Genomic DNA, 15,284 nt, shown 5'->3' with positions numbered 1-15,284 from the left:
TCAGCACCCCAAACCGGCACAAACACAGGCACACATTTATATGGCGTTCACTCGCTCATTCACACCCTACACCATACACTTGCTCATGCACACACACGGACACAACCACCCTTACATCATACAGTCACTCATTCAGACACGCACTCATAACATACATTGAAGTTCATCTTACCGACAGCCCAGGTCCAGCCTTTGCTCCTCACCGCCTCCGGCTCGCACTCAAATCAAACAGGAATCAGGAAGAAAACAGAGCTTCTGGGTTCCTGCACATTTGCACCAGAGCACTGCAAATTCAGCACCCGAAGCTTCCTGAATGTGTGGGAAGACGCAGGCTCGCCCTCTACGCATATTCAAAGATGCAGTTCCCCAGCCTGCATGCCCAATGGACCATGTAAGTATTGGGAGGCAAAATGCCCCCAGCCTATCATGGTCCATTGGACATTTGCGCTGGGGAACATAAACTGTCAAAGGGAAACTATGTTTCCCTTTGACAGTTTAAACAAGCCAAGGACTGACACGACTGACAGGGCTCCTCCATAATGGGCACCGGTACTGGCAAGTCGGGACCCCATCGCCCATTATGGACGAGTTGCCCCTGAGACATTCAGCGGCTATGGCACCAGTGTCTCTTGCCGGCACTCTACCTCTCTCTCTCGGGAGGTTATTGGTTTACATTTTCTTTGTTTCGAGGGGAGACTGAAATTATTTCGGGCATTGCTTTGGTCCTTTGGCAGGCAGCTTTTGAATAGCATTTGGAGGACATTTTCCTCCAGAGACAACAGTTCTAGGACAGAAAGGCTGTTATGGACGAGCCACCCCTGGTACTACCACTCGTTTGTAGGACCTTTTCGGCCATTTTTTAATTCTATTTTTGAAGGATGGCCGGCTCCTCTGTTGCCACTCTACAACCCACACCCCATTAAACCCGTCCCCTGCAGCTTACAGCAGATGCTTTTGCAGACTCTGTCCCCCACCGGAACCATGGAAATGCTGCAAAGCCCACGGAAAAACTGCAACCTTAATTTCCCAAAAATACCAGCAATCCCTGCGGAAATGTGCCTGCTTCTCGTTTCTCAGTTGCCGTTCAAGAAAAGGCAGCCACAAAACATGTCACTGCCTCAACTGCTGATCAGAAATCTGAGAACGCAAATATTCTCTTACATGTGTGTGTTCATAAAAAGCGACCCCACAATATTATTACTATAACTTAATGTAAATGTATTTTTCAAATGGTATTATTTGCAAATGCTTCGAGATTGTAGGAAGTCTCGTAGCCCCCACTGTTGCCGAAGGATGTTATTGCTTATTAGTGTGAATGGTTTTTTGTTGTTTTCCTTAAGGTATTTTTGACTTTTGATGGATTTTTCTTATTTCCACTGCATGTTGCATGACTGATGCACAAAACCCAAAAATGCATGAAAGCACAACAACCTATCTTAAATGCATTCCTTATATCAATCAATCAAAGGATTCCTGGCTACACCTGATAGAAATGCCAGGCTTAAAGCAACTCTAATTTGGAACAATTCATTCTAAAAACAAAACTGTCCACGTTCAATGGGAGGGGCATCATGGGTCAGGGGACTGGCAAACTAACTAGGCCCGGCTCCTGTAACTATTCCCTTACAGTTAAGTAATTTCATAAAATTCCTGTTTATTCACCGCTTTGTCCAGTCTGTGTGCCTGTAATGGACCAATGGGCTGGCCTGTTGCGACAATGCCTGATAGAACCTTCTATCCTGCTATCCTTTGCCTATCCTAAACTTCCCATCCTAATGTCTGAAAACATTGTATCTTCTTTTTCACCTCCTCCCTTTCAAACTTTGTAAGGCGTGCAAAGGCGCTCTGGCAGTGCTGTATAAAACTTTACATAATAATAAATAATAATACAACATTGCTGCTGGAAAGCCAGGGAGACTAGCGGCCTCATTACAACCCTGGCGTTGGACCATGGGGCTATTAGCACCATGGTCCGTGCCGGATTCCGCCATGGTCCATGCCGGATTTACCGCCCCATTCCAAGGTTGGCGGGGCGGTAAATCCCCATTCACCATGGCCCCTTCCCCATTCCCATTTTTGGCCCATAGGGCTCAATGGGAATGGGGAAGGCGCTAATTACAGCACCGTAAATTACGGTGCCGTAATTAGCACCAAGGTCCCTTAGCGGGTTGGACTTTAACGCCTGCAAAAAGCAGGCGTTAAAGTGTGAATCAGGCGTTAAGGGTTTAACGGCGTCGCAGCCTTTTACGGCGCAATTAACCCCTTAACGCCAGGGTTGTAATGAGGCCCTAGGAATGAATCAGTCACATGTTAAGCAAGTCCTGCATCTTTTCCCAACTCTCCATTGTTCACTTGCTACAAAGATGCATTTTAATGTGCATTACTTAATAATGAGTATATCACTTGGAGGACCCATCAAGACTAGGATATCTACCCCAAGCCACTGGACACTAACCCATGTTTTTTTCTACTTTATTCTTCTAGATCAAAATTTGACCGTTCCACTGAACTCCGTCCTACAGCTCCATTGTCCTCGCGTGTCCGCCATTGCCAACTACAGCTGGACCCAGAACACCAATGCGGCCTCTGAGCAACAGTTGATTATATCTGGGGAATATCTGGTCATAGTTGTGAACAAGAAAACACTGGGCTTGTATGAATGCTGGGCCAGCGAGAAGGGATTTCGCTACCAAGTAGCTCGGTACTCGGTCATGGACGTTGATGGGCGTGACGGCAACCAAGGAGGTTCGGAGGACGACTACCTTGAACTCGACAATACAGAGAATGGATGGAGATCTTCCGTTGGTAACTACTGGTCACAGTTTGTGGCAGTGACCGTCTTCCTGAGCTTGACTTTAATCGGGATCTTTGTTTTGGTGCTCTACACTTACTGCGAAAGACGGAAATCCAAGGCCAAAGTTCAGGGCTGTAGCACCCCAGAAGCATCAAAGATCAGCAACACAGAAAAGCCACAGGAGAAGACTCCGCTAACGAGTGACCACAGAATGGACAGTGATGAACACCAATTTGGCAACTGCCAGGAAAGTGCTGATCACATAGAGTCCTGCTGTGTCCCAGTGGAGAATGACAAGAGGGACATGGAAAATAATTGTGTATCTCTATTCGCTGCAAATGGAGATGCTCCAAGAGACCCTGCTGGCAAGGACGACTGAGCCCGCGTACTCCACGATAAGCCATGTCACTTTGAACAGTGTTTGTCTGTATATTGAATTGCACAAGGTGTTCCCCCTGCCATTCTGATGGGTAGTCCGCATTCCATTCAACCCCCAACCACATGAAGCAAGACACATTTTCGGGACCTGTTGGATGTGTGCATGCAGTTTGTTGCCAATATGTTGGGTAGAGGTAGAGATCTCTCCCATCTTTCAAAGCAAGCAATGGATTGACCCTTGGAGAGCACCTGGAAATCTCTCTAAGCTCCCACTCTTCTATGCAGCTGATCAGGCAGCCTGGGTGCCAACCCTGAAATGCCAAATTCTGTCTTCACACCGGAGCCGGTGCCTATCGCAAACATTACGGCTGCTGCTTTTCGATGGGCAGAGTCAGGGAGCCTGAGGGTCTGCGGCATTGGTGGACCTAGTGAAGGACTGGCTGGAGAGAAAGCTCAGACAGTAAGAAGTAAGCTCATACCGCTTATCAGAATAACAGGCTTTCAGAAGTGGAATGGATCTCCTGTCAGAGGCCTTCCTAGAGCCTCGACATAGATGCACTTAAGCAATTTTGGAATGTGTGTAAAAACTGAACTGAACTTTTCACATGTCAGGAGGGAAAGTGAGGGCTGAGACTGTCACACAAATGTCATATATTGCGACATAGCAACTAGGAATGGGTTTCTCAGGCAACTGCGAGGAGAGATCATATCTTAGAGGTGGACTAGCCAATAAGAAAACCTGCAGACGTCACGCAGACAAGGGCCTCCCAGGGTCTGGTGTGACCTGGTAGATGCTAGTCTCGCTGGACATGTGGCGGACTATGCCTTTGCCCTTTGGAAGCTCTGGGTAATCTACTGATTGTCCACAATGGACCAGTCCCCCATAACGGCGTAGGAAGCTTGCACACCGCAGGAGCTTAATCACTGTCAGTGTTAGTGTAGGGTAAGGAATTGGGAGTCAGAAACTGTGGTTACCGTTGGGAATGGACTCGCTGCAATAATCCTACTTGATATCAATGCCATCTCGCTGGCATGGATTTTCAAAATAACCCTCCCTCTGTGGTTATAAAAGAGATGTGTTGAGCAAATCCTGTCTGTTTGCCTTTTGAAAGGTGGTGAGGGCATTTTTGCAGATGGTTCCCGGCTGCGCTGTCCTGGGAACTCTTCAAGTGGCATCTAGAACGCCTTGCAGGCGGAGTGTCGTCTAGGCAGAGCGTTGCCTTTTTCAGACTCTGTCTAGGCTGTGTGTGTAATGTCAAACTGTACACAGGGATTGTTAAATATGTAATGTTGGCGTCTGCTAGAACGCAAAGCACTGGCAGGTAAGTTCAGCTTCACAGACATTGCGCCGTGCAAACACTCCATAACCCACTGAGGTGCAGCCATTCCCTGGCCTAAGAGAGGAAGCATCTCACACACTCTGAACCTGTACGCTCACTTTAAAATGTGATGTATTTAAGTATACCATTGCACTGACACTTTTTAAATTACAATTTTGAGTAAAGTGAACGCACAAGGGCTTCACTGTAAATGAAGGATAACCATCTGAGTCTATAGGAAACATTAAGTTAAAAGATAGTGTCCAGTCCATTTATTTTGGCTAGGGCCTGCCTGTGCTTGCCAGCCCTGGAGCAGACACACTCCATTAGATGATCTCAGTTCACTGAGATGGATGAAGATATGTTTCTACAGCAGCATCTCCTAGACCGAGTACTGACTCCCAAGGGTGGAGTGCCTGCGCCAGTCTACATGGGATCATTCTCTGCCCCTCCTGGTGGGTTGCTCCATGCACGCCTGTATTGACATGTCATGACCGGGGGACCTGTGTAATCTGACGGTTGTTGGGAGAGCTGCATCTCCTCCTTGGGACTAACCATCAATGAAAACACCCATGGGGGTTGATGAGGCGACGATTGCGACCACTGAACCATGAATTGTGGTAGTTCCACTTGGCACTAAGTCAGAGAGAGGGCTTTGGGAGTCAACGGATGCTGATCACTGATATTCTAAAATCAATGCAAGCCTTTGCTTCTCAGGACTTTCACTCACCAAGTCACTTTTTTAGCTTCCTGGTACATATTTCACAATAATGCTGTGATAACGGTTTGGGTCTATTTGATCTAATCACATTTGATCGAATTTATTTGACCTTTTTTCGGTCTAAAATGTGGGGGAGACCCCCGCAACTCTCCCGCTCCACTTTCCCTCAACCTAATCTATACCCTTACCCACCCCCATATATATATTTAATTATTTAGGACCGAAAAAAAGTCTAAAAAATTCGATCAAATGTTTTAGGTCAAATGTTTTTGGGTCAATTATTCTAATGCCGTGATAACTGGTTTTAACTCTTAAAGTGGCAAGTTTGTCACCAAAGGGAATCAAAAATGTGTACAGGGATGCGTTTTACTTTAAGACAGCACCTAATGATCTTATTTGATATCGAAATAGGCACTTCCAGATTAGTAAGAACCGCCCCTTTGCCACCTCACGCTAGTATTCATCCTATTTTCTGCGGCCTGTGTACGATAAAGCAGAATTCTAACATGCACCTCTACTGAAGGTCAGAACGCCATTGTTGTCATCATGCGCCACTCTTCTGAGGGGAAAACCACATCCACCAGAAGGGGGCGGGGGAATGTTGGTACTTTGCACAAATTGCTACTGAACCAAACGACAACAAAATAGGACAAAAGATAACATTATTTGCTAAATATGTTGGCATAGAATTGAAATCATTGTTGGATACAACTCCAGAGTTCAATTGATGCATCACTGCTAAAAAGAAGAAATACAGGGCGTGGTCTAGAAAGTGCGGACACCAAAATAGCTCTCATTGGTTTGGGTGGGAAGGTGGAGACATGGATGGGGAGCACCTGGCCACTACGGCTGTTTCAAACTGTAGGGGCGTTTAGGCTTATATTTTAGCCTCGCTGAGTAGCCTGGAAGTTCGGCCTTTGCCATATGCGCAGTTAATTCTTCTTAAGGGGTACTCCTTTTTAGTGACCGTTTCTTAACAGCTTAAAAAGGAGTATATGTGGGGCACGCCAATGGACGCTCGAAAAGAACAGTGGCCATGCACTGTTGCAGGGAGTTCAGCACTTTCAGTCCCTACAAATCATATGCAGGATTATATGGGAAGTTTGAGTGCACAGTTAGTCCAGTTTTGTGGAGATGTTCGCAAGGGATGGAATTTAGCAAATTCTAGGATTTTGCACATTATCTATGGGAGATTAGTAAAACTGTGGGATTCTATATGCTTCTATAGAAGGAATATATATCTATATTTGTATCAGTGTAACCAGCAGAACCAGAAGGAAATCGCATTGAGGCCCCATTCTGCTATCGGAAGCGAGAACAGAGAGATATGTATGTCCGACCACCCACCTGGATTTTTGATTTGTTTGTTTGGGTGCCACCAACTTCTAGTCGATGACCATTTTACAACACAAATGTTTATATTTCTGTACAATACAAGCGGTAGACTGAACATTTGTTAGGATCGTCAGCACAGCTATAATCAACATGCACATTTATGCTTGCACTGTAACCATAGCAAAGCATAACCTTTCAGACCCCCCGGTCGCTCACCACCTGTCATTGTACTACTGCTAAAGTTCTAGCCCTCAGTACCACCTATCACTGTACTATTGCTATGGATTGTTTCATCCTACCTATGTTAAGCTCAAGCCTTCTGTAACAGCGCCACAATGCCTCAGGGCTGCTCTGTGCGCTTTATAAATGCAAATAAATAAATAAATAAATAAATAAAATATAATCTGCATGTACCAGCATGTCCCTTTGAAACAACAAACTAGAATTTGGCAAAAATTGCACCTTTTCAAATTTCAAAAAGGAACACTGTGTTACACTAGCCAGTGCAGGTTCATCCAAGGGCTATGAGAAGATATGACATGGCATTTATAACGCGCCTATACACAAGTGTTTCAAGGCTACAGGTGACCTCTAGAAGTAAAGGTGCTTTATACCACACACTTATGGCGGACCACCGCAGGCCTTCCCCCAACTGTGAGATATCCCCAAGAACCCTCAGATCTCCCAATATAGAGACACTCAACATGCCAGCATCAAGACACATTGCACGAGAAGAAAGGTATGTGGCCCTCCAAGTCCTTAAATCCTAAAACAACCCCTGTCCACACCGGAGTCCACCGTACCCTTACCTCTTTTGGGAAGGCCTAAAGAAAAGAGACAATTTGGCCCGACGTAACTGGGAAAAACACGGTTCTAGTCCTAGGGATTTATTGAACCGGGATTGGTTGGCTTCGTTTACAGTGAAGCTAACTACACTTAAACTGTCAGGGAAGTGATGGGCTGGATACTTTGCGACTCAGTGACATTAAGACATTTGGTGATCGTACCGTGAAAATCCTTCAACCAACTGAGTGACTGGTAGAAAATTGAACTTGCACCAATTGCCCTCACACCGAGACCCTCATAGTCACAAAGTATTTATAAAGTGGGTGGATGCAATAAATTCAATTAAACAAATTTAAAAATAAAGCTTTTGAGTGTGGGCTGCACGGACATTGTTCTGGGGTTTAAAATTAAAGGGGGGTTAAGCTTAAAGAGAATGAGGGTCATTTCGAGTATGGAGCGGCATGGCTACCCCCATACCGGGTCCGGGTTCCCTGAATGGGGAATACCGGGCCATTCCGACCTTGGAGGGCCCGGTATTTCCCCATTCAGGGAACCCAGACCCTGTGCATCCCCATTCCCATTCGAGCCCCCATAGGGCTCAATGGGAATGGGGAGCATGCTAACAACAGGCCTGTTAATGACAGGCCCGTTGTTAGCATGCTGGACCGCTCGCCTCGTTTTACCAGGCGTCCTTAGCGGGTCCCGCGAGCGGTCCTCGTAATGAGGCGGTAGGGGTTAACAGCGCCGGCAGCTCTACCGGCGCCATTAACCCCCTACTGCGAGGGTCGGAATGACGCCCAATGTCTGCATTTACGAACACTTTAGTGATTTGAAAAACACTTGCTTTTTTTCAGACATCTCAATTGTGCTAATTTTCCCCCAGCTCAATCAGAGGTTTCATGGTAATGGTATCGACCCTTTTGCAAATCAAGGTCATTTCCTTTTCATTCATGATCTAGCTTACGCCATCATCGCTCTGTGATGACTGATTTGTGTGATCCATATCATGAATATTAAACGTGGCTGACCCTCAAACCGAACAGCGCAGATATCTGAAGGCCCGATGGTCTGCATGGGTTAGATTGTAGGTCTTTTTGACACATATTATTATTTTGAAGGAAGAAACGACTATTGCCAGGGGCTTCAGTTCATAAAGGCATGTGGGACCAAAGAGGGCAGTAGGAGCTGTGATATTGCCTAACAGAGCGCAAGACTAATTCCGAATAAATTATCTGCCATTGGTCTACTAAAATCGTTCATAGCGTATGGAGGTGTGTACTTGATGTTCACCTACAGTTTTCATTCTTTAGAGAAAATTAGAGCTCAAAATTGTCTCAGAGAGCGCTTATATCTTTCTTTTGCAATCTTGGATTTCACTCTACAGCACCCTTGATGCTGTGCTATAAATCGGGTTTCTCGAACCTTGGCTTTTGCCGGATCGTATAACTCTGTTCCTAGGAATCTGATAGCTGCTTACACCTGCTCGCTGCATCCCGCCAGCCTCTAGCCACACTTCCCCTCGGCCTCATTTCAAAATACATAGATTTTTTTATTTTGAAAACGTTACCAGATTGCCTGCTCTTCTACCACTCCCTCCTCTCCTCTGCCCTGTGCATTCACTTTCCACCGTTCCTTGTTGCCATCAAAATGGAAGAGGGGCAATGGTTGGAGCCCCGCACGCCGTTCCCAGGGGAGGCCATTGGTAAAGTAGTATTTTCTTTTTGTGGCTAAAAACGAGTTGCAGGCACCCAAGGCCTCTTTATTTTCCTCAAAAATGGTCACGTGGTCCCCTGGATATTGTCCCATAGTGCTGATGGTGATAACCCGTCTGGTCACAGCCCGCCAGACCTCAGCATCTCAGGATCTATTGTCATAGTGTGTCTTGTTACAGAGCAGGAACACAATTCTCAAGTTGTCCCAAGGGAGTAGTTCATCCATTCCTGCCTTTATCATTGCATTCTGGTACATATTTATTTGTCTTTTGCGACTTGTTATCCTAGATTCATAATTGAGTCTCGGGAGGATAGCTCAGGGGCATTGTGCTCGCATTGGAAGCAAGACTACATGGAGCAGCACAGGTTCGATCCCCGGGTCCGCACTTAGAAACCCCTGGGTAGTAAGCGCGTTATGAATAGCTTACAATATCATATTGTAAGGGCAAAAGGCCGAGAAAGAGCTGCAGAAACAAATACAGAGACCTCCACTCACGGCAAAGTGGCGCTGTCTAATACAAACGTAGCGACCGCTTCAGTGTTAGAAGGTGTCTCCTCACAGAGTAGGCAGGAAAGGCAGCTGCAGGCCTTGCTATTGGCTGTCTGCCAGTAAAGAGAGCACAGGTCAGAGCTTTCACAAATAAATGCCTGTGCTTTATATATGTACTTATTGAAAGCGGGAGGGTATTGTGGGGCGGCCTGCTGTAATCCAAACGAAATCGAATGTTCAACGTTAAGTATACTTTTTAACATAACCGCCCCTGATAATTTGAGAAATACAAAACCTAAAAGAAAGACCCCAAAACCAGGCTTTAGCCTGGGATCAGTGAGCTTTGTTTACCCCTAACATTCAGAATTCTTGCTGTTGTCATGCTAATAATATTAGGAATTTTATTGAACGTTTTATGCCGCTTTAAAATCGAAAAAGTAATTAAAATGTTTGGCGTATTAAAATGACGTTTTCTCACCCACCCGTGACTGCCCGTTAACGCAAGATGGCCGCGGTAAACACGTTTGGGTCTTTGTGATGATGTAGGCGAGGGTCGGTAGTCTGCAGTGACGGAGAAAAGAAGCTGGAGGAGGAAACTCGGCTGCAACTCGGATGGGTTTTGCTTCTGCAGCCTTGTGCATGTTCGCATATCAGCAGACATTTCGACTAAGCAGGCCGAGTTACTTCTGGGAGGAAACCCCGGAGTCCATGAAGCTGGAAAACGGAGCTTAAGTGACAAACTGCAGACACGGGCATGCTAATGGGGGGTGTGGGGCAGCGTGCATGGAAAGATATGGGTTTTCTCTTGCCCCCAGAAGTTCAGATGACTCCGAAAAGTACAGCAGATGAAATCACCGGGGGTGCAACCGTATAGTGGAGTGAGGGTACGATAGAGGGGGATACAAGGAAGGATGGGTACAAACGAGAGGATGTGGAAGAAGTGATACAAAAGGGTGCCCACCCAGAGTCCCAATAGGGTTACACATATGCCACCCTCAGAATTTCACGTTCACACAAATAGTTCGTGGAAAACCTCCAAACTCCCCGAAAAACTTTAAACTCAACCAATAGCTCCTAGAATGATTGCAATAACCCCAAAACAGCTGTGAAAAAAGTTTAAAGAGACCTCAAGTCTAGCTGAAAATAAATGACGCTGGCATTGCGATCATTCTAGTCTACCTCAGGGTTTAGACGCTGTACGGTCTGTCATGCATATTTTTCAGTGCTTGGGGTTTTGCTGTCCTTTATATTACAACATTGGCCCAAGTTTCGGTCTGAAACGCAGGTCACTCTATTATAATATCATTGAGGCCAGAGGCGTTGCTAGGGGGGGGGCTAAAGGAGCTATAGCCCCTGGTCTTTTGGTTGTAGCCCCCGATAGAATCTCAGGAGCTACAACCAAAAGGCTAGGTAGCCCCCAGTCCCAAAAATTCCGACATTAGCGTAGCCCCGGGTCTTTTCCAGACCTAGCAACACCCCTGATTGAGGCCACCGGACAGGAATGCAGGGGTGTTTGAATGCGACAGCTTTGAAATCCCTCCGGGTTTATGAGCTATGACGTGCACACACTTGTTGATGAAGGTCCTTCAAGCCATGCTTGGGGTTTGAAGTAACTTTCCGAGCACTTACCTCTGGAGTTTAATGGTCGCAAACATCTCTGGATTTGTACAATGAAGGCCGGGTGAGGCTAATGGGGGAGTGCTTTATCCAAGACCTATGAAAGTCTCAACCCCCTCTCATCAAGCCTTTAAGAGAGCAGATCTCAAAGCTTCCCAGCAATAAAGGTGTCTCTTGGTGGAGGGTGGGATATGTGTGGATGCGGGGAGGGAAGAGGCACCATTGAAACAGTGACGGGACCGCACACGCGCACCAGTTTGAAGGCCACTAGCTGTTTTAAAGGATATCCGCAGCCAGACAGTAGGTCAGTGGGTTCTTTTTCTAAATCTAATTGAGTATTGTTGAGGTGCAACCAAAGCTTAAACTGGCAGCTCCCACTGTGCAAGTATACGCTCAGTCATGGTCCTTCTCGTTGATGTCACCTCTTCGATCTCAGAAGGAGGTTATGTCTCCTACCGCCTGCTCATATGCCCCATGCCTGTGTTAACCACACACTCGATCCATCCAATGACCAGAGACATGATTGTTACCTTATGTGTCACATGCCACCTCTCTAATTAAAGGCCTCATGTTCTTTAAGATAGTCATGGCTGCACACTGAATGAAAAACAATGCCTTGTAGATATGAAATGAGTGCATGGCACTCTAGACGGGTGACATTTGGTATCAGTGCCTGTGGTAAAGGTGTACTATAAAGTTGGGACTGAAAGAATCAGGGCGAGGCACAGCTAGGAAAAATGGTGCCCGTGACTGTGGAACTTACTAATGAATGAAGGTGAGATACGATTCAAGGGGGTGTACAGAGGGCATAGAGTGCTTGGAATCCATCACGCAGACAAGTCGATCACCTCGGGCCTCTACCGCTGACTCGACAATGGTTGGAAAATTGGTAGCGTGACCCTCACCGGCCGCCTTTGAAAAGGAGAAGTTTCATGCCACCTCCTTCAGGACCACAAGTGAAAAAGCAGTAAGACTCTATAGAGCGGACTCAAAATGGAGGTAAAGACATTTGTGGTGAGTGAGTCAAGGGGTAAAAAGACGAAATACACCAAAGCGCCCATTTGCCGAACAAGAACACAGAGCAAAGATGTAAAGGTATGCAAGCAGAAGAGAACGATAAGAAGGATGGAGGACCAAGTGGAATCATGATGTGGTGGGTCAAAAATATCTTTTGACAGTAAAATATTTCTCCCAGGAGAGATAAAAGCATCAGGTATGGGATATGAGGTAGCAAGAGACCTCAATGGGAAGTATGGCAAAGGGGTGACTCATTCATACCTTTTATACCATTAGACTTGTATGAATTTGGGGCTGTGGCGGGTGAGCAGAATCTGCATACTTTGATAGGCTAGTGTGGTGCCACTCTAGAACCAGGTTAACATGGCCTGCCTTACCCCAGATAAAAACAAGTGCATGCTGGGTGGACCCTGTTCAGGGAGAAGCGGTGCACACTATAAGCTTAAGATCTTTGCATCTGTGAAATATATATAAATATGTGCCGGCTTGTTGAAATTATCAAACTTAGCCAGTGCATAGTTTTGACACTGCATTTATTGGTAGAGGCCAGGCTATGGCGATGAGAGAAAGGGCTGGCTTGTTTCGCCCATTACTTTAAGCTTTAACAAGGCCAAATGCTTTCTTTGGCTTCTTTTTGATGCAGAATTTTCAGGTGGCCAGCTTCTATCAGCTGGTGGGCAGTGCGCACAACTTTTGGCAGCAGCACCCAGCTTAAACAAGTTGGCCAAATGAGAATAGGACGCGAAAGAATAAACCAAGAAATGAGTATTTTGGTGCGGGGTGTGGCAAGAACTGTGTGGGAATGGCCATAGGGATTAGCATGGCCTTGGGAAGTCAATGGGTGGGCACATAACCAAACAACACCTACCGGCTGTGTCCCTCCTCATATGCCATTCCTTCCGATCTGTACCCCAATGCAACAGTTTCAGCTTATTTGTGCCGTAATTGACACCTAATAGCCCAAACTAAAAACAAAATGGCTGACTTCACTTTCATCTACAGATTTTCAAATATAGCCAATGTTCGCAGCTACTAGAATTAGAAGCTAAAACCGCGTGCCGCTCTGCCTTCTGAACCGAGTCCACCCAACAGATTTGTTTGAGTAATAACCAGCTCTAAAAGTTATATCTGCGTAAGAAGAAAGCAGAGAAATCTGTAGTCCGACCAGTACCATAATGCAAAGGAACGACTTATGTGGCTAAATCGAAAAAACAACAAACAGCAGTAGAAAGTGGTATACACTTCGAAAGCAAGGAACATATGCGCTTTCCGTTCACAAGGGTAACACCTTGGCATAGGGAAACCCGTTTAGAAACCCCATCATTGTTTTAGGGTCAAGGTTCATCCACCTGAAACACAGTTGGCCTGATTAGGAGTTTGGTGGTCGTGGTGAAACAGGCTGTTGAATCTTGAGTTTCGTTACCAAACACTTTTTCCTGACCGCTGTTGTGTGAAGCAAATGTCCTCTACACAAAAGCATTACCACGTGCGGTTATTACTTCATGCAGCAACAGGGAACCAACCGCCTTGCGTCCTATGGGATTCCAAAATGGGGACTAACCGAAGTGCCCACCTGACTCTTCCTGTTTCCACCCATTTCATACTCAGGCCCAGTGTGATCTGACTAAAGACCTCCATTTCTCACTGCCACCGTCCCTCATGTGTGGCGGCTCTCGGGGGCACCATTTTGGATGTTAAATGTTTCTTTACCGAACCCAAAGCTGTATCGCCTGGACCCCCTGGTGTAAACCATTCTGTTTTGAAGCTGGAGCCCTGTGTGTGCATGCGCTCACCAGTTGTGTATCATACTAGTCGGTTTCTTGTTTTTTGCCCAGAATTCGGAGCTTTAAATAAATGTTTGACGTCGTTCCCGTGTTTGGCATAAGCACTGTGAAGCTAATATGTCGAGAATTTTGTTATGTCTGACTTTTTTTGTAAAAAAAAGAACAAAAAAAAGGAAAAAATGAAAGTATGCTTGAAAAATGTAAGCTTTTAAATTGATAATGCTGTCTTTACATATTTTATTTTTATTAAAAAGAGAACACAATGTCCGGCTGCCTATTGTTTTCTATTAGGGTTCAATTGTTTCAGAAAATACAGACTTTATCATAGCAGGTGTTGTGCTGTTTAAAGAGGCTCTTGTGTATGCCAACCTTTCCGAGTCTGGAATAACCTGCCCACTTCTCGCCACCAGTCGGGGGACCACCAACTCTCCAGACATTCCTGTTCCCTAGATAACCCCTACTTGGCAGAGCCTTTAGTGCCGAGAAGCCAATGTGTGGCAACTGAGCGCCCTGATGCCTGCGGGCTATGGCGCGATAGAAACAAACAAATAAAGAAAGAAACAGTTTGCAGTCTATAATACGCTCCATACATGCCATACCATCTTATGTTGGGCGGTTTTTATACAGCACAATGTTTGCCATTTTCATGACTTCATGCAACTGTTCGGGGACCCTGGATGTTCCATGGGGAAGTAGTGTTGCTATGTCATCAATCCTTAAAGTGTGTTTGTAATGTAAAGCCGTCTTGTAACCTTTTGACAGCCTCTTTTCTCCAGTTTCATACTACACAACATGAACACACGGGCCCTAGCCTGATCAACCCGAGACACTCCCAGATAACACAGAAATAAACAAACTTGCACAACCACTGACAGCCACGAGCCGCTGAAGGTGTTCGGGCCCCGCGAGTTTCTTCATTTGTGCAATATCTTTGAGTGGCTTAGATTGTTCTGTGTGACAATGTCTGGGGCCTCCCGTGTGCGTGTGCGAGTGCGCTGTGGAGTCTGGGTGGGTGCATACATGGCATGGCGGCTGTCTGCATTATGTAGTATATGTACTTAGTTTGGTACGTGTGTGCCTTGTACATGGGTTGTGTGGTAATGGTAATGCTGGACAGCATGTAGGGTTTGTGTGTTGAGGTACAGTAGGTACATCTTATGGTACATGCCATTTATAAAACGCACCTCTAACACTGACTTGGAGGTGATGAGGGTGGTCTTCAGTGACCACCAACAAACTGCACCGTGGCAGGGTTATCATGCGATAGCTCGGTAACATCAGAGAAATGGGTGGTCCCGGCGGAGGGCGGGCACCTGTCGCCCTTCCCCATC

The 15,284-nt window shown here is 46.0% G+C and overlaps 1 protein-coding gene across 9 annotated transcripts in view; it reads left to right on the top strand.

Moving 5' to 3' along the window:
• Positions 1-14,216, top strand: part of SEMA4A (semaphorin 4A) — a 733,849-nt gene extending 719,633 nt beyond the window's left edge. For all 9 annotated transcript variants that reach the window (XM_069607120.1, XM_069607124.1, XM_069607119.1 and 6 more), the window contains one exon: positions 2,485-14,216. In XM_069607120.1, coding sequence (XP_069463221.1) covers positions 2,485-3,173 — 689 coding nt within the window. In that variant the 3' untranslated portion in view covers positions 3,174-14,216. The remainder of the gene's footprint in view (positions 1-2,484) is intronic.
• Positions 14,217-15,284: the final 1,068 nt, after the last annotated feature.

Source organism: Ambystoma mexicanum, chromosome 1p, assembly GCF_040938575.1.
Source record: "Ambystoma mexicanum isolate Mex_15411 chromosome 1p, UKY_AmexF1_1, whole genome shotgun sequence".
NCBI classification, from domain to species: domain Eukaryota; kingdom Metazoa; phylum Chordata; class Amphibia; order Caudata; family Ambystomatidae; genus Ambystoma; species Ambystoma mexicanum.
Note: the sequence above shows the minus strand (reverse complement) of the source record. Positions and strands in the feature narration are given on the sequence as shown.